The sequence below is a fragment of the Fistularia commersonii genome, chromosome 5, assembly GCF_037954325.1.
Source record: "Fistularia commersonii isolate RoL2024-O1a breed Wild chromosome 5, RoL_Fcom_v1.0, whole genome shotgun sequence".
Taxonomy (NCBI): domain Eukaryota; kingdom Metazoa; phylum Chordata; class Actinopteri; order Syngnathiformes; family Fistulariidae; genus Fistularia; species Fistularia commersonii.
In genome coordinates, this window is record NC_141288.1 from 14,534,121 (window position 1) to 14,558,119 (window position 23,999).

The window sequence follows — 23,999 nt, forward strand, 5'->3', positions numbered from 1 at the left end:
TGGGGATCCTGCGCTGCACACAACAGCCGCGGCGAGAAGCACAGCGGAAAAAAAGTTTCTCCAGAGGAATGGCCAAGTCTGAGAAGATCCCTTTTTCTTCATGTTTCACAAGTTTGATCCCGAGAACAGCGAGGGATCGGATTTAAGGATCTACCTGGTTGAACGGCCGCAGATTTGGGATATTCGTTGGCGGTTCGTCCCTCTTTAGGATTTGTTGAGCTTCAAAGTTGAAGATCAAACTGACGGGGTGTTCTGCCGTGTGGCCAGAGAGAGAATGCGTTTCTCCACGCAGCCCTGTGGGTTCGCGAGTTTCGCCGCGATTTTCCTCTTGTTTTTGCGACTCCAACGCGGCTCCGGCGCGGAGTCCAAGACGTGCCCTTCTCCGTGCGCCTGTTTCGGGGAGCTTTTGGACTGCAGTCGGCTGAAACGGGCGCAAATTCCAAGGACGATTCCCGAATGGACAGTTCAGCTGTGAGTCCACTTAAAGAACTTGTCATTTATCATTGTTTTACTTCCTTGTTTTGCATTTAATCAGAAACACCTAAGTACGGTGTCCTCTCCACACATCTGCAGTCTGAATCGCCCGCAGTTTTGGCACCGGTGGGGATGATCCACGTTCCTCTATTCAAGTGAAAACGGAACGGGTTGTAAACCACATGAGGAGCGTAGTGTTGCACAAGAAATCCACTTGGTCGAAAGTGTTTTCAGATGCAGTGAACTGAATTTCTGTGAACCGCTCGCAAAGCATGTGCGTTCAAGGTGGCAGAAAAGTTTAGGATTTTAAAACTAGAGAAACGGCCCAGATCATTAGACCCTAACAGCTGGTCATAGATCTATTTTATAGGATTTCTTTATTGCCTTGGTTTTGTTCTCTCAGCAGTATGAGAGGTTGCTAGGGACTTTTTTTGTTTTCTAAACTGTGTTTTAGTCACTAGTGTGCCATTGTCACAGTTTATTAAAGTATGATCAATACTGAACCAATCCACTCAGTGTACTCTTAATTGTGTTAATAGGAGGTGGTAGTTTGAGTTAAGGTGTCAGGAGTGGCGCTTTTTAGAAGTAATAGCAACACATTGAGTCTCCCTCCTCTGGCTGATCTCTCATGTTGCTTACAGTTACGTTCAAGAGTTGTTTATGTTGGTTTGGCAGTCTGACATTTCTCAGAAGTTTGTGTAATAGTTGTAGGTCTTCAGATTTCAGCTCCTCGGACCACAAGGCCTTCAAAGGCAGAAAAAAAAGCATTACATAGAAATAATTTCTTTCCTGTTTTCATCTGGGCAGAGTGAAGGCCTGAAAGCCAGTTGGACTGAAATCTCAAATATCATTTTTATGTCCAACTCTATAGATAACTAGTATTACTGGATGATTACTATCATACATACTATACTTTATTCACAGTTTAGATATACTGCGTGTGTCCCCAGTCTAAGCCGAAGCTCTACAGTTGAATTTAGTTTTTCTCTGTCTAAAATGTGCTGCTCTGGAAACTTGACGTTGCCAGAGAAAACAGACCCAGCCTGCACCTCATAACCAAGGCTTGCCTCCAAGGAAAATGAAAAGAAAAAAAAAAGTTCTACATGGGGGGAAAAATTCTTTTCACTCTGGCATGCTAATTTACGAGTGGCTCTCCAGCACATCTTAAACCCCTTAAACTGGCCGACCCTTTGTTTTCCAGCACCCCATTATTTCTGCTGAATTAGCAACACCAGAGCCAGCAATGGTACTGATTAAGGAGGAGCATGTAGGATTAGTTTGAAACAAACTCACTTGGGGAAAAAAGAGGGAGGAGAAAGTTGTAGGGTAAAGGAGAAGAAGTGGGATTAATCTATGAATATCAGAGAGGTTGGTGGAGGAAAGAGCCGGTTCATGCCAAGATTGAGCATCTGTTTGCTTTTTATGGTCCTAAGATGAGAACCTTCTTTGAAACAATGTGCACAGGTCTAGAGGTTTCCCAGACATCCTTGCAAAGCTTCATCAAAGGAATGTGATTATTTCTGCAAATAATGAATTTGGCCACCTGAAACTAATGCTCTGTGAACAACAGCTGGAAAGGGTAGGTGATTGGCACCGCAATCCAAAACCTTTGAGTTTGGATCTAACTAACCCAAAGACTCAAGACAATACCATTATAAAAGGGATGGGCTTACACAAGCCATTTTTACAGAGGTAGCTTATACGTTATCTCTTCTGAATGAGCACTGTTCTGTTCAATGTTTGTTTGTGTTCTTTTGCTATGCCAAGAATGCGCCTCAACACTTATGTATGCACATAAACCAAACTTTTGTGACATCCTCACTTTCATGTCCTCACTTTCAGAGTTGTTTAGCCCACCGAGCAAGTGCACTTGAGACCTTCAGACTTCCAGTTTAGCCTGAAGCTAATTTGAATGGGAATTAAATGATTTAAGGTTGACATCCAAATGCCCTGTTTACTTAACATTACATGCATAACAATCTTTGCATTTAAAGTTTGCATTTGTGCTTTTTGACCAAATTAAAAGGTTTAAAGACAGCTGAGACGGAAACAATAGTCCTGTTGAGTGGCCCATGCCATCAGTTTCAAAAATAAACAATACGTTCTGTTAGTCAGCAACTAATACGTAACACAGACCATGTGTTGCTTCATGTTAGGAACATGATGTCAACTTTTAAAAAAAGTAATTATTTGCATTTTCACAATTGTGTGATTTGCTTTAACATCAAAATTAATATAAGAAGTTTAAATTGGCGGATCCATCAAAATGAGTCAACGCCTTTTCAGTTATTCTTTATTCATTTAGTAATTTGTCAAAATAAAAAAAAGACAGTCTGGCCAGTATTGGGTAAGTGTTGTCAAACATGTTTGTAGCTTTTAGTGGATCTGTCTCGCTATTTTCTAACTTTGCTTTTTATCCCTTAGCATTGAACTATTCTGCAAATATGTGACCTAGGGAGTGAGAAATTCTCTCTCTTTGAGAAACAGATATTCATGGGAAATCTTCTACCATTATTTCAGATGCATTTCCTAATCTACAACATTAATGACAGCTCTTTTAGCCTGAAGTGCTGCTTCTTTATTCACTTCAGCTCCCGATAAGAATGTCACGGAGTGCGCAGGAGCAGATACAGGCTGCAGCCTGTACACAGCACATTGTTATCTTGCTCTACTCCCAGTCCGCTTTGTGAGGGAAGTGGAAGTGTTAGAGCTACCAAGGGTTTATCTAAGGAGTATGATAGAACACCTTTCCCATATGGCCCTCGTGCTGGAACTAAAACAACAACAACAATGTACAGCTGGTTGGAAAGGGGTGGGGGCTAGCTTTAGTCCTGCATGTAAAACTCTGGTTGAGCGCTTGATGAAAGTTTCCACTAAAGTACAAAAACAGGCCCAAGAAAATTCGACAGGGGTGTTTCAAATGTATGAAAGGCGTACCTTACGCTTTTCCCAACATTGTGAATACATTACCAGTTGTTAGGCTCTGCCCCTCCCCCCAGAGCAACTTGATGGATTCCAGATGAGGGAAATAAGGAGGGCTGGAGGTGGGGGGTGTAAAAAAGTGTCTGGCACCACAGTGTTGATCATGCGCAGCAGCGTCAATAACTCCACCACTTTACAGTGCGCAAGGCTCTGCTTGCCAGACTTCTGGAGCTGGATTTCAGGCGCCTCTTCAAAACAGCCAGTGAAAACAAGACTCACCCCCTGTGAGCTGCAGCCAAGACTAAGCTCAGACAATTCTGAGTCAAGTCCAGATCCAGAGTAGGATCAGACAAAATCCAGAGAATGACTGAATCTAAATAAGTTTGTAACACAAAAAAGGCAACAAGTTCAATGTACCATAGGTCAAGAAGTTTACAGAAGTGAACATAGGTTTTTCAACAGGTGCACCACCTGTTTAAAGCTTTTGACAAATTAAGATTTTATTTTAGGATGTGAAACCATTTAGTTGTCTTTTATTGGCCAACAGAGGAGAAACTCAACTGTAATTTTAATATGTTGACTATAGATTATCATGTTTAAACAAGTCTTCATTCGGGCTGTATAATAAGTCACATCTTTTTAATCAGCAGTTATCTTGGCAGGATGATTGAGACAAATATAATTAAAGCATATTACATTTTGGAATGATATTCTTCATTTTTAATGGAAGGGCAGAGAACCATTGTGCAATAAGAAACTAGTCCAGGTATGTTGAAACATTCTGGTTTTTGTAAGTCAGACAAGAAAACAACAAGGATCTGCGTTATCTCAATTTGAAAGTCTTGTTACATCATACGTGATGATTTCTATCTCCATTTAGACTTATAATTTTTTAAACGCAGCACATTTACAATGGCTTCCCCAAACTAAAGCACACTTGGCCATTTCCATCAGCAGGTTTCAACATCTTTTTCCGGCCAAAAAAAAATCCCAACCTCCTACTTATAGGGTTTTGGCTGTGTATGTCAGAAGAGCAGGTATATAAAATGCACTGTTTAAAACTGTTAAAGTCTGCCTTTATTGTTCTAAATTATTTTTGGGGTTTTAATGAGAAACTAGGGAACATTGTCAGATGTTGTTGCCACGAACCCATTTTGTTGTCAGAGAGGTCGGAGATATGCTTTAAGTAGTCTGGATTTGTTTCAAGACACTGTTGTGAAGCATCATATCTGGAATGAGATCCAGGTTTAAACACAGTCTTGGGAAATTGCCAATCTAAAGTAAGAGGGGGGTTATTATGTGGATATATGTATTCATGTATGTATGTATGTATGTATGTATGCATGTATGCATGTATGCATGCATGTATGTATGTATGCATGTATGTATGTGTGTATATGTATATATATATGTGTGTGTGTGTGTGTGTGTGTGTGTGTGTGCGTGTGTGTGTGTGTTTCTACATATGCATTGTATCAATGCATCGACACCAAGCATCAATCAGCCTCTTCTCATGTTTGTGAGCTCTGCATACATTAGAAAGTATTTCTGATCCTGAAATAGTGGGGAAAAAACGGTACCAGTTATGTGAAACATCACTTAAAGGTTGTATGTCTTGATCAGTGTCTTTGTTTGGATGAGATATCCAAAAAGCATCTAAAAATATGTTGACAACGTTTTTTAGGAAGAGATAATTTGTTGCAGAATATGTATTGTGTCACTTTAATATGCTAATAATAATATCAACATATTGTATCATTACTATTATTGTATTAATCTTTTATTATGGGGCCTCTGTTCACCCCTACCACTAATTTAAGGGTTTCTTATGACACTAACTGTCAGTTTGTGTAATCTCTTGGTAGTAATGACACTTAGGTTTGGTAATTTTCTGACCTCGCTGTTCCATTTTATTGCCTCTGATTTTGCAACATCTCTGAACTCTATGGTTTCATTGCCTCACTGTCTTTGATCCACTTCCTCTGTGCACAGTGTTAATTCACGATAACAACAGGGAGGTTGGATATAATTATGTTTGGACTACAGTATCTAAAAAATATGGTCTATGGCGTATACTGGCAGTGTATACTTTTCCCTTAATTTTTGCCTTTTTCTTTTCTTCAGGGACCTGAGCCACAGCAAATTAAACGTGCTTGACAGCACGTTGTTTGCCAAAATACAACATCTAAGTGAATTGTAAGTATCCCTTGTACTCATGGCTTTGTAAAGTAAACACATAATTTTGTAAACAATCTTTCCTACTTGTGACAAACTTTTTCGCTCATCCATACAGAAAGCTAAACCACAATGAACTAGAGGCGATACCTGACTTGGGACCTTCTGCTTCAAACGTCACAACTCTCCTCCTGTAAGTCAAACACTCAGGAACACTGCTGGGGTCTCGTACCTCCAGCTGGTCTGGAGGATAATCCTCCGCCAGGGTTGTCATTGCTGGTTACTGTAGCTCGCTCCTCAGCTCCTCCTCCCTTCCCTCTTGAGAACTGCCCTTTTAGCTGAGCTGGTTCCCAGACGGGGTAGTCAGACATGGCAGCCAGCCCCAGACAAGTCACATGGTCAAAGACAAATGCCAATGGAAATGTTTTGTTTAGTGGCTATTGCTGCCGTGGGTGTATTTTTAACCTGGAAGTCTTGACATGATGCTGGTAATCTGTCATGTGAAAGTGGCAGAATTTTACGTTTAAGAGGAATTTTGGTGTGGCCCTGCGTAGGAGTCAGTCACTGTGGTTAATCTGGATGCAAGGCAGCAACTCTTTGCACCTAAAAATACGACAGTGTATCAGTTCACTACTTTTAAAGAGAGCGATTAAGTCATATTTTGTTGTTCATGCACAAGTTGCATAAACATAGATTTTTTTTCTCCTTTTTTAAGTTTTGGCTCCCCTGGTAATGTTGTGATGTTAAAAATGCTCGCCTTGACTACAACCAGAAGACTCTGTGGAGTATTGTCATGCAGTACGTGCTTTTTGAACACCACCAGATATTAGTTTGTGAAACCTCAACAATTTTATTTGCTTATTTTGGCATGTCTCTTCCAACCAGCGGACATGAAGTTATTGCAGAAGAATGTATCTGTCTCTCAGCTTGACGAGGCATATTGCTCATCAAGCCCTGACATGATGCTTCGTGGCAGCCGTAGGGCGTTGAGTTTCCAATCGACCATTTGATTTACCCACATTGCAACAGTGTAACCTCCAGTCATGAGTACAGAAACAGGGATATGGTTGTCCAGATTCAATTTTTTCATCATGTCACAGTGTAAAGAAACAAACAGAACACCTTGTTTTTAGGTAACCTCATCAATTATTTTGCTCACATATTGCGATTCTTATTGCTACAGGCTCTCAGCTAGCTACTTGGCTAGCGAGCCATGGATCAGTACATTATATATACACTTGATGTGGCTTTAAAAGAATGGTACCCTACTCAAACAAGATAGATGGATGGTTCAGTGATGTAATGCTAGAGAGTTGACGGTGAGTTTCTATAATTAAATATGCAAAACCTCAGTTTGGCTATGATTCACCATCCAAAAAGTCATTTATGGTTAAAAACATGTTGATGTAACAACATTAGGCTATAATAATAGTGTAATAGCTATAATTACTGTTTTTCTTTTAATTTTGTATTTTTTATTTTTATTTAAAGCACCTGAAAACACTACATCATTAAGTGTTACCCAGTTAAAATGGCGTCTTTTCCTTAGAGTGGATATTAGCACTTGTTTTTGACATTGAACGGGTATGAAAATGTCATGGTTATTGATAAGGGTTAAGATTGGTGCCTAGCAGCATTCTTGATTGATCCATATGACACATCCCTGTCAAAGGTTGCAACATTTCATACAAAATCTTCAAACACAGTAGAAAAAAAAGATTACTCAATTCTGTCATCAGGACGTGTCATGGCATTCTTTGATTTTAAAGCAATCAATTGAACATATGCCGAGTTATGGCTCTTGGGCGCTTTAGTATTGAAACCTTATCCCCGTTTAAAATTTGAACTGCTGTGAAGACAACTCCTTGTGAAGTCAGTGGTATCAGATCAAGGGGGGCAGGGGAATGGTTTACAAATTTGTCAAAAGTAAGTAGTCAGAAAAAGTAACTTGAACAGAAGATCCAAAAACCCAGACCCTCCTGTAGTCACTGCCCGTGTTGCATGATCAGATTTTTTTTCTCTCTCAAATGGAATATTTTTCCTAATTTTTTTCTCTCTCCCGAAGCTGGGAGGGTAGTAAAGAGAAGAAAAAAGCCTCAGGGTATCAAATACCGCTAATTCAAACAGCAAGTCAGACATCGCGGCAACTCTTGCCGACTTCTATGACCTCGTAGCTCCGAGTAAAAACAAACGCCAATAACCCTGCAGCTGGTAGTAATTGAGTGATGATCATCTTAATTAATTGAACAATTTCCCAGGAATTTATGGAGGGGGCAAACCCAGCCGCCTCTAAATCCCCCAGACTGTGTTCAACAAATGACCTGGAGATTCCAGGTCAGATTAGGAGATGTGACTATGTAGTGGGGAAACCTGGGGAAGATGACAATCACACAACAAATAGGGCTGAGTTGTACTAGTTATTGGCCACATTCTATTAATCCAACACAGCCAAACTCATATCTTCTAAATTCACAATGATATACACCTGAGTAGAAAAGATGATTAGTCTTCCAAGGAGCTGGAAATGTATTTTATGTATTGCCAAACTTGCTATTTAGTGATATTTTCATCCTCATTACAGCTCAAGATTATGTTTAATCTTGTGAAAAAGAGTTGTTTTGCACAAAAGATGAAATGATTATGAAACAGGACACCGTTATTGAAAAAAGTATCTAACTAGATTACATTGCAGGATTTTTCACTTTGACAGGTGAAAGCCAGGTCTGAAACATGACAGAAAAACTGCTTCAAGGGAAAGAGGAGCCAGTAGGAAAAATACATCCAAATAGATTCAGACATAAATTGCCGTCCAAGAATAATATGTATTGCTCACACACATTGTGTTCCTCTTGTCCTTATTGTGGAGCCAGCATGTTAAGATGGTCAGCCATCTTAGTGAGATATGTGCAGAGATTAATATGGTGTCTTGACAGCAAACGCAGCCCTGGTTTTCATTACAGGCACTGCTGCAGAGAGAGCAAGACATCGGGGATTCTTACAACTCCCTTCTTCTAATAGGGAATACCATGCACAAAACACCGCCATGCATGTGTATGGCACTCATTCACACACACCATGGAAAAGACAGTTTTAGAAGAAGTAGCTTTTCCTTTTAAAGAGGTTTAAATGCATTTCAAAGTTTTATTTTGCTGAAACAAAACTCAAAAATGACAATTGCTCTGCAAATATAGTGAGTTTGTTTTTGGTTGAGGGTTTATATATTTTTTTTCTGTGCTGAAAGATTTGCAGGTATGTGTTGAGAATGAGCGCGTGCAGCTCCAAAAGTAACATCACATTGACCAAAATGACCTAGTGCTCATGCAGTAAATTAAACTCCACAGCTTCCCATGGTTGTGAGTATCTTACTTGATACACTTTACATGTTGTTTCATATCAAAATGTTAATTGTGGATACATTTACCATAGGTTTTATTATCATCAAAACTTGTTCAATCTTCAAAATGCCCCTGGCAGTCATTGACACGTTTGGCCTGACAGGCACTAACATATACAATCACATTATCTGATTGGACGAATGTTAAACAAATTTGTTGTCTTTTACCAGTGCACGTTGCTTGGGAATATGTGTGTATGCTTATGTGGTACAGACAAATATTCCCCATTTAAGTTGGCCTAAGCATTAACAGTTTGTTTGTTTGCTGTGCTGGAGCCCTTTTTTTAATTATAATAACTTGGCCAGTCTTTTCACCATCAAGTCTGACTTTCTGGGTCAAACTTCAGAATCCCCTCATCTGCGGGCCTCAAGCCCTTTTCCCCCTGAGAGAAACTGGAAAGACTGGTTCAGCCCGCCCTCTTCCAGCCATCAGTCAGGCTGAACATGAAAACTGAGATACAGGTGGTGTGTGGTACTTTTGTTTGGGACCTGGGGGCCATGGTGCGTGGAGAGCCCTTTGCAAATCTCCTAACAAAAGAGCTGCCTGTGCAGTTTTTATTGTGAACAATGACCTGTATTTACGCGTTGTTGCTGTACACTTCAGAGATATTTAGACTTTTTTAATCTGTGCACTTTTAGCCGTTTAGTTCTTGGCTTGCTCTCGGGATAGAACAAGGAAAAATATTTTATCACAATGACGCCAAGTTTTGCTCTATTAGTGTGTCAGCCTTCTGATAATAGCAATATCATGATTCAGTGATTCAATTCTTCCAGCAGTCCAAAAGCCTCCTAAAATCTCTTGTTCATTTGGAAACATAAAGTGATTTTATTTTAACAGTCATACACTATCACCCTTCACTCTGTCAGATTGCCGTCTTCTCTTGGCGCAACAGCAAGATCGAGTGGAGGTTCTCAGCTCAGAGCCAAACTCTCCATATGGAGTCTTTATTTTTTTTGCCTGGTGAATCTTGTCCTCTGCCTGAATCCCAGGATTACCACATGGAGAGTCTGCCTGTGTGGAAACAGTAAAAAGAAAATGAGTCAGTGTGAGCACACTCTTTTGAAATACATGCAAAACCTTAATTCACAGCACAGCACACTATCTAAGCATTGAATAGTTAAAAAGGAATGTCACCTGAGTTTCGTTTTTGCAGTGCATATTGCTCAAATGTGGATTTAATTCCTGATGCACACGGCAAAAAATGTTCACATCTGACCTCTTTCATTTCTGAAATGAAATTAGCCTCTTTTAAAACTCAAAATATGATAGATTTACAGTCACAGTCTTGTTAGGCCAGGAATATTTTATCCTGTTCATCTGTCTGTCATTCTGTATCTATATACATGTATATGTTATCTATGAATAACCACCAATAGCATACTGAATCATTGTAATACATCTTAAAAAAATTATATTTAAACATGCAGGGCAAGCACATTGTACCCCAACAAGTTTACTGCACCCTTACTATTTACATTAAACTTGACATTATGATTTTGTCCTATTGTACCAGAACTGTATCAGAATGGTACTCCACTATTATCCACCTGTTGTATCATTATCATTATATTTTTTTCATTGTCATTGTTTGAGCACTAAATCCAGTAAATGAACACAGGGCCTTGCCATGTTCACAAATAGATAATTAATTTGAAAGTTTGATGCTCACAATCAGCATTGTATTATTTCAAAACCCCCACATCCCACGAACTGGCGAGATATGTCCAAGTGGAGCCTTTATGCAGGGAAAAAAATCAATGTAGGTAATAATAGGTATAATGACAGTTGGAATATCATCCAGCCATCTATCTTCTACCCCTTATCCTGCGCTCAGGGTCGCATGAGATGCTGGGCCTGGGAATAGCATCCAATATCCATAGCATCCATTTGAACAAATCGGAGTTCAATATATACATACATATTTAATCCTGTATATATACCTAATATATATATATATATATATATATATATATATATATATATACATACAGGATTATACATATATATGTGTGTGTGTATGTGTGTGTGTGTATATATGGGTGTATATATATTGATATATACATATATATGTATACACACGCATGTGTGTGTGTAGAATTTAAGAATGAATAACTTTTTAATCCTTAAAACTTTTTGAATAAAAATATGCAATATTTTCTTAAAAGAAACTCTACTGGGATTTATTATTTAAGATCTTTTAACCCAAGGTATTGTGAGGATCAGTTGATGGAGAAAAGCCTTGAAGAGTAAATGCTGTATCAGCAGTATGCAGTCACCAGAAAGGCCTTCCTCTTTCATTTACCAGCTGATAAATAAATGCTTATAACTATGACATAAAAATAAATTATACAACAGTCTAACTACACACATCTTGGACACTTTCTGTTGAAGAGCAATAGATTGAAATTTCAATGATTTGACTATTCATGACCCCTGTGGCTTGCTAATTTAAAAAGTATATTATAAAACCTTCCTATTCACTCAATTTTGGAGTGCTACAGCAAAACTGAAAAAAAAACTTGCTCTTTAGCAGGTCAGGTGTAGCTTAAGAGGAGGTGTCACCATCGAAATGAATGCTGAAAACGAGGCCTGTTGTCTGGTGCATAGGAGGGAATTCCTGCCTCCCCCTTCACTCTCTCACTACAGCCGAGCCCGATACACAAAGAGGGCACTGTACAGCCTCTGTTTATAACTAAGCAGTCCCTGCACTGCAATTTAGGAGGCGTGCAGCTCAGGAAATTGCTGGCCTCTGCCAAGGCATGCTTTCACTGAGGGAATGGTATTCATCAGCCAAGTAATTGGCAGGTTACTTTTTTAAATACCTTGTTAGTAATTACCTTATAAACAAAATAACACATCACTAAACCGAGCGGTTGTTTGGACCTGGTGTGAAGACCAGCGAGATTGGTCATGTTAAACAATTAGTTTTTTTAAATAACACGTGTGCAACATCAACAAAAAATGGGTTTCACACTGTTCACACTGGGTGGTAAGCTTCACATGGCTATGACAGTTTGTCTTTTTTTTTTTAATACCGCAAGCTAATTGAGCTGCTTGACAGTTTGTATATCTGGGAAAGTGAAACCGGTGCACGCCACTAGTCAAATACACACTATTTTTGTCATTTATTGGTGTGATGGTGTCTGTATTTTCAGAGCAAACAACAGGATCTCCAGGATCTCCATGGAACAGCTCTGGCCCTTCCTCACCCTGGAAACGCTTGACCTCAGCAACAACAATATTGTGGATGTAAAAGCCAACACTTTCCCTGCTTTGCCACTCAAGAACCTGTGAGTGTAATTTTTTTTAAAATACTTAAATTATGAAAATTCCTCACATCAGTGGAAATCATCATTTTTCTGATGCAGGGTGAAAAAAATCATGACAAATTGTCCTTCAGTGATTTGATCAACTCAATGTTTCCATCAAATTAAATCCAGGAAAAGAAAAAACGTTCTTGAACCTTTACAATCAAATACATGTCTGCCAAATAAATGATTTGACAACTGCATTAATTTAAAGGTCTTTACTTATTGATATTAGTCGTAATTTACTAATCACATTTTCCTTTAACATTTTCAGTATCACGTATAAAAGTATTAGAAAAACTGGGATAAGGCATGTTTTTTTTTTATTATTTTAAGTTAAGTTTGCAAAAAATTGCATGAAGATAAGTAAGAATATTAAAAGGGAAAGCACCAATTTATATTTCAAATATTTTGACATTTGAAAAGTTTTTATATATACTTCTTCTCCTTTTGGCTTTTCCCTTCAGGGGTCGCCACAGCGAATCAACCTTCTTTATCTAACCCTATTCTCTGTATCCTCGCTTCTTCTCAAATCAACTATCTTCATATCCTCTCTCACTACATCCATAAATCTTCTCTTTGGTCTTCCTCGAGACCTCCTGCCTGGCAGCTCCAATTCCAGCAATATATTCACTATCCCTCCTCTGTACATCTGTGTGTGTGTGTGTGTGTGTGTGTGTGTGTGTGTGTGTGTGTGTGTGTGTGTGTGTGTGTGTGTGTGTGTGTGTGTGTGTGTGTCTGGAATTGAAATCAGCCATAAGCTGACATCTTGGCATACATTATAATGGAGTAAGACTTTTTAAAAATCAGGATATTCATTTTTTTTCCATATATCATTGGGTACTATATATTAAATGTACAAACCTAATTCATGCTAGTATATTTTTTCCTGAATTGACTCCAGGGCTCTACAGAGTCAGTTTTCAGTGTTCGTTGTTCAGATTCTGAATTTTGAATCTGGATTTGCGTCTAATTCTGCCACAGGTACCTGAACAACAATCGTATTTCATCGCTTGAGACTGGCTGCTTCACCAACCTGTCCAGCAGCCTGCAAGTTCTCCGCCTCAACCGCAACCGCCTCCCTTCCATCCCACCCAAGATCTTCCAACTGCCCAACCTCCAACACCTGTAAGCTACTTTTCTTTATCATTAAATTACAGGAATAAGACTTGAAATTGTGAATAGATCCATTACAACGCAAAGGTGCTGCAATTTTAAAGATACACAAACAACTCAAGCTATCTTTTTCCTGTTATACCCTGGTAGTTTAGTGCCGTTATGTATCATGAATTAAAAGGGTGCATGCCTCTTGCCAACAATAGGAAACATTGTGATTGTTATCCTATACTACCAACATTTTCAAACAATTTAGACTTAAAAGTTTGGCTTTAATTTGTATTTAAAGTCCTTTCAGAAGTCTAAAAAGTCAATTTTCTTTTTCTTTTAGTTCTACATTCAGCATCAAGTAGGACTATTACAGCATCACTGATATTGATTTTTAATCACTCTTGTTTATTGTAATGTTGCTCTTTAATTTTGATGAGTGACACAATGAATGCCATAAATCCTGTTTGCCTTTTGGTGTTGACTGCTGGCTGGGAGATTCCAAGAGAATTTTCTGGGCAGTGGTTGGCACAAAATATGCGGTCCAGTTGAGTTTCATCACATTGGCCTTACTTTCATTTCAGTTTGCATATGCCCCGAGACTGAGGGATGTGTTTGTGTTTCAGGGAGCTGAGCAGAAACCGTGTCCGCAGGGTGGAGGGCCTGACGTTCCACGGTTTGCATGCCCTCCGCTCTCTGAAGATGCAGAGAAATGGTCTGAATCGCCTGATGGACGGAGCCTTCTGGGGCCTCAGCAACATGGAAGTCTTGTAAGTTTGTTTGGTTCAGGTCCTGCTCTTGAACATAACTTCAAAACTGCAGTCTTACACTCATTTGCATGACCTTGTGTGTTTGTGTGTGTGTGCGCAATCATGTTGACCCGTAGGCAATTGGACTACAACAACCTGACGGAGGTGAGTAAGGGCTGGCTCTACGGCCTACTGACTCTGCAGCAGCTCCACCTCGGCCACAATGCCATCAGCAGGATCCGACCTGACGCATGGGAATTCTGCCAGAAACTCAGCGAGCTGTAAGTCCACCTTCTTTCTCCCTCCTCTCTTTCCATTCACACTGTGAACTCCCAACACCTCTCTGTGTTGCCAGCTCCTCCTCTCTGGCACCTCCGACTGCCCTTCCTCACACTGTATTTCCTCCTGAGGCCAGGCTGCGTACACACAGACACACACGCACACAGACACACACACACACACACACGGACAAAGCACCGTCTCTTTTGCACTGCCAGTCAGTGCCAGCGTTAAAGCACTGCCAAAAAATTATACAGCCTTTTGCCTCGTCTCTGCTCTGTTGCCACTTGCACCACAACATCGGCATCCACAAAGTCCTGTTTCTTTTTCCTGTTTGGAAATTTCCTTACTCATTGTAGTTTCTGACAAATACCTTGACAGCACTGCAATGTGATGTTCCAACTGTCAACCCACATTCTAGTTTGAATATTCTTGATTGCCTCTGTTGTGGTTGTTGTGTACGCCAGTGGTCAATTCAGTTTTTGTAGTTTCAGAACCCTTTCTCCCCCAAAGAGCTTGTTTTTCTTTTCTTCTTTTTTTTTTTTACTTTGGTCTTATCACATAAATCTGATAGTAAACAAGTTGTCTGTCTGCTGGGAGGGTGCCTGGCTATCTGCTTTGTTTTGTATTCGATTTTATTTTTCAAACTAGCGTCATGCAATGATTTGTTAATCAAACTATTTCTTATGATAAAGGGCAGAGAAAAATAAAACATTGTGACATACCTATACATCAAATACTGTTTATCATATTGAATTTTACTGTCTAGATCTGGATTTTAAAATGTCTTGAAAATATTTTGACAATAGTAATTCTTTGCCCAAGTATATTTGTAAAATTTAAATCTTTCAAGATATTATCGAAACATCAGCAAATAATTTTCCCCAAAATACTCCTCATGTTGCTTATGAGATTCTCAATTTATTTCCAGTATTTGTTTTGTTTGTTTGACTAAAATATGATCTTCTTTACTTAACTAGATTTTGTGATAAATCAGTATAAAAAGTTCCAATCCATTATGCTCGTTTTTTTTTGTTTTGTTTTTGTTTTTTTCCCCATATCCTCAAGCCCCAGTTAAATTATATCAAGAATGTCTGGAACTATGTGGTTATTTTTCTTTCTCTCAGAGATATTTCATTGCTTAACATTGCATGAGTGTTTAAATATAAAAACGCACATTTATTTATTTATTAATTGTACATTGTCCTAAACTTAATGGCATAAAATCGGGATACAATAGAGTCCTTGCACGAAAACACAAGTACAGCCAAGAGGGACATCACACAGTAAAGACAGGATTAGATTTTGATCAGCTTGCCCAGATTTCCCGAAGATATCTTTAACTGGAAGTACTTTAGTGTTTTTGAGGTCAATTTATAAGCCACCAAAATTAGAAACCACTAATGCCTTTAATTTGGATGTTGCTGGAAGATGTTCTGAGGAACAGAGGGCGCAGCGTAAAGATGGATGGGGCTTTGTGTACTGCTTTTTTTCACATAATTCTCATCCTTGTCTCCTGTAGCAATCTCTCCTCCAACCACCTCTCGAGACTGGAGGAATCCAGCTTTGTCGGCCTCAGCCTCCTCGAGGAGCTGCACATTGGGAACAACCGTGTCAGCTTCATTGCAGATGGAGCCTTTCGGGGCCTCTCCAGCCTGCAGACACTGTGAGTTCCCAAGCAAATGGAGTCAAAAAAAAATAAAAACCAAAGCGAAGCAGATGTTTTTACCTGCACTGGAACCATCTTGAGTATTGTTTGAGCCAAGGCAGGAACCTCACCATCCCCCTGCACTCTTCGGTGAACTGCCCATTATTTTCTAGCAGTAGTGTAACTTAGTCTATTTAAAACAAATGTCAAAAGTTGATTAATTGTAGTTTCCAGCAGTATGACTCCATATTCCAGTCTTGTACCCATACATCCCACTGGGACCTGATGCGCCACAAGCCCAGATGTGCAATGGAATCTCAAAGAATCATTTAATTTACACAACCCGCCACAACAGATAGGTAAAATAGATTTAGAGATTTGTTTACTTGTTTCTCGAAAGCCATGAAACAGTTATACTCTTGATCTTATTTTTTGGTTAATAGAATATCTGAGATGACACATGAGGCCACAGTGGCCATTTGTTTCATTGGGCTGATTGAAAATAGGAGTAAAATCCATTTCTGGACAAGTGGTAATCAATATGAATTTATTTCACCCTTAACCCCAAAAATGTAACCATGACTCAGAAAAAGGGAACAAACACCAAACGAAACCGCATCAAAATAGATCCAGGAATTGTATCTGAAAAATCATTGGAGGAAGGGCTGCTATTTAAATCTCTTGTGGAAAAGGCTTTGTGTTATCTAAGCTCCAGCTAACCATAACATAAAACATGCATATGAGTTCTTGAAAGCGGTTGCTCAGGCTACTACTCCTCTGCCCCTCCCTCTCACACAGAAACCCACCTCAACCATCAATCCTCTGCCTGAGTGGAAATATCCTGCCTGATTTGTTTTGGGGATATGATATAGATTACTGCGTTGAGGTCTCTCTGTACACATAAAAACTCAGAGAGGCACAACTCCGACCTCAACTACACCAACCCCCACCCCTCCCTTTCCTCCGCTGAATCCCCCTCTGAGACCTGAATACGCCCTTCCCCCGTTTCTCACAGAGGGACTGCTTAACATTTTTTCTGGTTTGGGACTTTTTAACTCGAACCAAATGTGAGCTGTGGTGCTGAGGTCACCGTAGGGCAGGTGTGCAGCTAGGTGGACATGGATTGCTCCAGGGCTTCAACCACTACATGCACGCACGCACGCACCCTTACTCAATCTCAATCAGGCATAGCCAGGCAAACTGAGGAGGGAAAAACAACTGTTTGAAAGCATTAGAGTGGCTGAGGGATCAAATGGTATAATTTCTCTCCAAAAATCTCTGTGTTTAGATCTTCATGCTCTGCAACTTTGTGAATTTAATTGTTCAGAGTTTTCTCTCTTGCTGGGGATTGAATTGAAATCTGCCCCTCCCTTCCAGTCAAGCACAGTTTGTTTGATAGCAGTAACTGTCATCTTCTGGCACCACCAGCCTGGAATCGGGGTGCAACGGCCCTCCACACTAATGCTGCTAATTTCATGATATTCAAAGACCATGTGGGAAAGTAATCACTGTGGGAAAGCAATTTTTTATTTTTTTCTGAAATAGACTTTTCTGAAATTTTCTGAAATATGCAGGTTAACATGATATTGCCAGGCTATATCCTGGCAAAGTACATTCTGGTAAATATTAGAAATAACAGTCATGTTACTGAAAAATGTTCAGTATCAACATATGACAGCATTTAAATTGAATGCTGTCATATTTACTGTCTGTAAAACACATATATTGCAAAACCCCCCAATGAAACCTTTTTGTTTTATACAACAAAAAAATGTCAGTGTAAACATTAAAGATGTGCTACAGAGGCCAGGAAGTTACTTTCTATCTGCCATGGCAATACTTTGAATATGATTTTAAAGTCCCTTTACGCAGAACGAAAATCTACATTAAATGTAAATCGCATCTCAAGCAAAATTCCTTTGTGTGGATTTTTTTTTTTTTTTTTTAACTTAACAGCCCCCTCCATCTTTTTTTCTCCCCTAAAACAGGGATCTCCAAAATAATGAAATCTCCTGGACCATAGAAGACATGAATGGGCCTTTTTCTGCTTTGGACAAGTTAAAAAAACTGTGAGTTTAGCATCAATTGTCATGCTTGAAACTGAGCTAAAGTGGGATTTTAAGGTAATGGTAGTTTGTATTTTCTTCAGATTTCTTCAGGGGAACCAGATCCGCTCTGTGACCAAGAAGTCTTTCTCTGGCCTGGATGCGCTGCAACAACTGTGAGTTGGCCTCCTATTACGCTTATGGTTTCCAAAATTCTGAGTTGTAAACAAAGCCAAGTGAATCACACAGACAGACGTTGTTTGATAGGGCTAATTATCCAAACTGACTCCCCCATTTTTGCACTTTGATGTGGAATCAAGAAAAAAAGTCCTCTATTAGTATCTTAACAAGCAAGCCAATGTATATCGATAGCCAAGGTGAGAGCAGGGATGGGCGTGCGTGCCTGCGTGCCTGCGTGTGTGCGTGCGTGCATGTGTGTGTTTTTGTGTGTGTGTGTGTGTGTTTGTGTGCGTGTGCGCACGCGTCTGCATGTGTGTGCGGGTGTGTGTGTGTGCACGCATGTAGCAGGATGCACAGCTGCATTTGATTCTGATTAGATTTTTTCCCAGCCAGCACTGAAAGCAACCCAAAGTCAGGCCTCTCTTGATTAATGCTGCAAACTGCTATCCAGAGTTTTATTGTTCTGGAGCCCAGACTTTTCTTCATCTTCTTCTTCTCTTTCTTCTTTCCCTCCTCTGAAGTTTTCGCAGCCTTCACAGGCTCGGTGCTGGCAAGAAAATCGAATGTCTTCATCCTACCCTCCTGTGAGAATCCTGCTTGCCCTGATTTGTTTTCTTTGGTCTCCACAGAGATTTGAGTAATAATGCGATCATGTCCATCCAAGCCAACGCCTACTCTCAGATGAAGAACCTGCAGGAACTGTAAGTGTGATCACGATTCAGATACATTTAATGTTTTGATGTGGTGAACGACACCAGTAGAAACTTACAAAAGCCAAAAGAGACAATCAACAACATATCTTGCAGATTGCCTGCTGTTGCATGAGCCCCCTTTATATCTATAATGAGATATAAATATCATTACTTTAATTGGACACGGAATGGAACTCTTGCTTTGATAAAACTACCTTTCTTATATTTATTTATCTTTACCACAGTGGTATCCATACATGTCTAACTTAAATCCTAAAGGAAATCCAGTGCAACATTTCACAAAGCAAAACATTTACGGTGATATAATCACATTTCAACAGAGATGTGCCTGGTCTCCTTTCTCCCTGCAGGCGTCTGAATACCTCCAGCCTTCTGTGTGACTGCCAGCTGAAGTGGCTTCCAGTCTGGGTGGCAGAACAAACCTTCCTGCCCTGTGTCAACGCCAGCTGCGCCCACCCGCAGATACTGAAGGGCAGGAGTGTGTTCGCCGTCAGCCCAGAGGAGTTTGTGTGTGGTGAGTGGTGATGCATTCACTCAGCAAAACACCTTCACACACGTGTGAAAACATACCGTTATCCATGGCAAACTTTCCATTTACAAACAGATTGTTCAGTATTTTCCCCTCTGACTTCTGAAATAATGAATGAAAGGACGCTTATGAGAGTGTACAGTTTTCATCTTTCCTAGACACTGTTTGAAAGGTTGAAGTGGTAGAATATTGCTTTTCCATCCAATAACTGAAAGTACACTTTTGATATGACGGACTGTGATACATCTGCTAATTTCTCCAACAGATGACTTCCCAAAACCACAGATCACCGTGCAGCCGGAGACCCAGTCTGCCCTCAAGGGGACCAACGTGACATTCGTCTGCTCTGCCGCAAGCTCCAGTGACTCCCCCATGACGTTTGCCTGGAAGAAAGACAACGAGGTCCTGAATGATGCAGAGATCCACAACCAGGCTCACCTCCGTGTGCAGGGAGGAGCCGGTGGCGAAACGGAGGTGACAGAGTATACAACCACACTGCAGCTGCGCAATGTGCAGTTCTCCAGCGAGGGAAAATACCAATGCGTCATCTCCAACCACTTTGGATCTTCTTACTCCACCAAAGCCAGACTCACTGTCAACAGTAAGTTTGGGCGGATATAATTATTTCCATGTGTCTATCTGCTGAGGGTGAGCAGCCTGGAGTATCAACACCGATCCGATGTATGTAAAGATCGAAATAACTTTATATACATGTTTTTATGTCACCTCTAGTGCTCCCATCTTTCACAAAGACACCAATGGACCTGAGTATCCGGGCTGGAGCCACAGCCAGGCTGGAGTGTGCCGCGGGAGGTCACCCTTTCCCACAGATTGCCTGGCAGAAAGATGGAGGAACCGACTTCCCAGCAGCCCGGGAACGTCGCATGCACGTGATGCCCGAAGATGATGTGTTTTTCATCGTAGATGTAAAGACAGAGGACATTGGTGTTTACAGCTGCACAGCTCAGAACACAGCTGGAGCAATCTCTGCCAACGCTACATTAACAGTTCTTGGTAAGGTTTGGAATTGTGTTTTCTTTTCCTTTTGTCTTCTTTTTAAGAGAAATCCTGTTCAGTCACAATGACCCACCTTTGCCTTTCTCCCTAACAGAAACACCCTCCTTCCTACGGCCCCTTATGGATCGTACTGTTGCCAAGGGTGAGACTGCAGTCCTGCAGTGCATTGCTGGTGGCAGCCCTCCCCCAAGGCTGAACTGGACAAAAGACGACAGTCCACTGTTGGTGACAGAGCGGCACTTTTTTGCAGCTGCCAATCAGCTCCTTATTATTGTGGATGCTGCTGAGACAGACGCTGGGAAGTACACCTGCGAGATGTCCAATGCTCTTGGCACTGAAAGGGGAAACATCAGGCTTGCAGTCATACCCAACCCTAATTGTGACTCTGGTGTTCAGAGCGTGGCTGGGGTTGGAATAGTTGGCGGAGCAGGATCAGATGACGATGACTGGGCCACTGTTGGCATTGTCATCATAGCTGTTGTGTGCTGCGTAGTCGGTACATCGCTGGTTTGGGTGGTAATAATCTACCACACTCGAAAACGCAGCGAGGACTGCAGCGTAACCAACACAGGTGAGGTTGGATCTCGTCTTGTGGAGGAATTAAAAATGGAAATGTGTACAGGTTTTAATTTAATCGAGGTTGTAATATCATAATGAATTTTCATGTCTTTATGTTCCAGATGAGACCAATTTGCCAGCAGATATCCCCAGCTATCTGTCCTCTCAAGGCACACTGGCAGACCGACAGGACGGCTACATCCCATCCGAAACTGGTAGCAGCCATCAATATATGCCATCGTCGATTGGCGGCTTTTACCTGCAGCCCAAAGACACGAACGGTAAAGTATTGGTCCACTCTGTCTTAAAACTAAAGCCTTTAGTGGCATTATGACTCATTATATACTTCTCATTCATCTGTACAGGTCTTTGTCAGCTGGATACCGGAAGTGAAGCAGACATGGAGGCAGCCATCGATCCTCTGCTCTGCCATTATCAAGGTCCAATCAGCTCACTGCTCCGCCGAGACAACGTGTACTCCGCCGATCCATCAGAAACATATACAGGTCTGCTTCTTTTCACGCACTTGTCAACATTTTCTATCAGTTTACTCGTCTTTATTACTCTCCAACAATCAGACCAAGTTAGCTGGCGCTGTTTGAGTCGGATCTAGAACTCGCACAGACTGATTTTCTTCTTTTCATCTTCAGGGTGTACCACCGACCAAAGGCCCGTCTGCATAGAGTCTTACTGCGGCAACCTGACCCACTCTAATCGGAGAGATTGCTTCCTTTCTGAGCCCTTTGACCTCTGCTCCTCCACCGTCCTGATGCAGCTCCCCAATGCCAGTCTCCATCACAGCCCTTCATACCAGCAGACTGACCGCCATCCACCCATGGAGGAGGGAGATGGCATCAACTATATACGGCACGACTGCCCACCTCCTTATAACACCTTCATGGGTAGGGTTTCACATCAAGGAATGTCCAAGATATGCGTAATGTTTGAACTAACCTTTCTGAATTTCTCATCCAGGTACATTTGGTAAATCTCCCTGGAGGTATCAGCAGGACCTGTACACGGAATTCGGCGCCCCGCCTGCATTACATAGTGGAATAACTCTCCATGAGGACCCTTACGCTGCTCTGGATATTGACTCTGACCATGAGGAGAACAGCTCCAAAAAGGACACGGCATCGGAGCAAAGCAACAGTGTTTACGAACAGCCATTCAACAGCAGCAGGACAGATCCTGCCTCACAGTGCAGGACGAGCACCTAGCTGAGGGACTGAGCTCTTATATGCTCTTTTTTCATGAAGAGGATGACCAAAAAATGGAAAATTTCTACCTCACTGAAATTGACCCTTTTGCAATAAAGAACTCCTCAAATGTGCAACAAGTGAATGTAAAGGACAATTTTCATATATGTTAAATGAAAGCTGATCCTTAAGGAAAAAGCTTCAATTAAATAATATAGATGAATATAATCTTTTTAGATATAAATTTTATTAATTTGTAAATTGTATATAAACAGATTACATTATTTTTGCTTACCTGTTTTCATTTATGAGTATTTTGCAGCCCTGCCAGTTCAGTTATTCCAGCCTGTTTTTTATGCTTTGAATGAAGCAATGTTTTGCACATATGTAAACAGAATAAAAACACCGTAATGTTTGCTGCTACGAGACTCTTCAATTATGTCACTGTTTTCATTACACATGAGAAATACAATAAATAAAAAAAATATATATTAAACAGATTACTTGTGATTGTCTCAACTTCAGACTGTCAAGGATGAATGAAATAAAAGAAATACCAAATTTCATTGTTTTCTATCATGCTAATGCATTATTAAATTCATATATTGCAGATAATTCCAATAATATGTATGTCAATAATTTTGTTGTCTAGCATAGTGCTTCTTTTATGTGGTTTATAAAGCAAATTTAGTGAATCTTCTGATCTTTACTTATCATTCTGGAGACACATCAGTTATATTAATTAGAAACAACTCTGTAAAGCAAGCGTATAGATGAAAAGGAACTAGAATTCTGGTCTGATATCTGCAATGTTGAGGCCATAGCTAAAAATAATGAATCATCAACTTAGCTCCAATTAAATTTTTATACTCTAAGGGAAACAAACAACACCAAATGTTGCATTACTATGTTAAGTACTATGCTGAAGCATGTGTTAGACTCCCAGCAATTAATAAGCCAACCATTTTGAAGGCCGTTTCCATGACTTTCAACAAGTTTGTCAGTGTCTGTGTGTTGGCCAATGAATGACGGTACAAGAAGTTCACAATGATTACGACGTAAATGTGTTATTCTTTTTGTAAGATATAAATTGAAACTTGCTGCTTGGCTGCGTCAGAGTTAAATATTGCTATTGAATTTAATGTATTTATGATTGAGGCAGCTAGGCAGGCAAGATGATACCCCAATCCAGTTTTGAGTTACTCATCTATAGGCAGATTGGAACACAAATTGGAGCAATGAGAAGCAGCTGAGTGCAGCTACAGGCCTTGTGACAGTAAGAAGAATCACCTGGACCATTCAGGTAACACCTGAGGAGGTAAGTAAATTCTGCTATTGCAATTGATACAAAATAATTTTTTTATTTGAAATCTAATCTCACCTGGAAAGATCCCTTTACAGGTGAGATTAGATTATGATAGGAAGTGAAAAAAAGGTTTTTAAAAAAAGACAACTTTCGAACAAAACTTGAAATGTCCTATAGCTAATATCAACAACTCTACATGAAAATGACATTGTTTTAAATATTTGGGTGAGCATTAGTGTTCATGAGTGCATCAGACCAAGCACAACTTTTAATATCTAGCTATTATTACTCACTCATTGAAACAAACTAATCCATGTATACTGTATATAAATAACAACAATGATCATCATAGTAACCATGGCTTACGAACCTTTCTGTTGCTGCTATGATTTCTTATG

At 40.2% G+C, this 23,999-nt stretch overlaps 1 protein-coding gene across 1 annotated transcript; it reads left to right on the top strand.

The window, feature by feature from the left end:
• The first annotated feature begins 14 nt into the window (after positions 1–14).
• lrig3 (leucine-rich repeats and immunoglobulin-like domains 3) lies at positions 15–22,786 on the top strand. The gene is made up of 19 exons (XM_086146962.1): positions 15–471; positions 5,521–5,592; positions 5,690–5,764; positions 12,122–12,256; positions 13,259–13,402; positions 14,005–14,148; positions 14,265–14,408; positions 15,929–16,072; positions 18,043–18,123; positions 18,204–18,275; positions 18,909–18,980; positions 19,343–19,506; positions 19,787–20,122; positions 20,254–20,535; positions 20,633–21,109; positions 21,219–21,377; positions 21,462–21,602; positions 21,747–21,998; positions 22,072–22,786. The coding sequence occupies exons 1-19, from the start codon at positions 275–277 to the stop codon at positions 22,314–22,316; spliced, it is 3,336 nt and encodes a 1,111-aa protein (XP_086003088.1). The 5' UTR covers positions 15–274; the 3' UTR covers positions 22,317–22,786.
• The last annotated feature ends 1,213 nt before the right edge of the window (positions 22,787–23,999 follow it).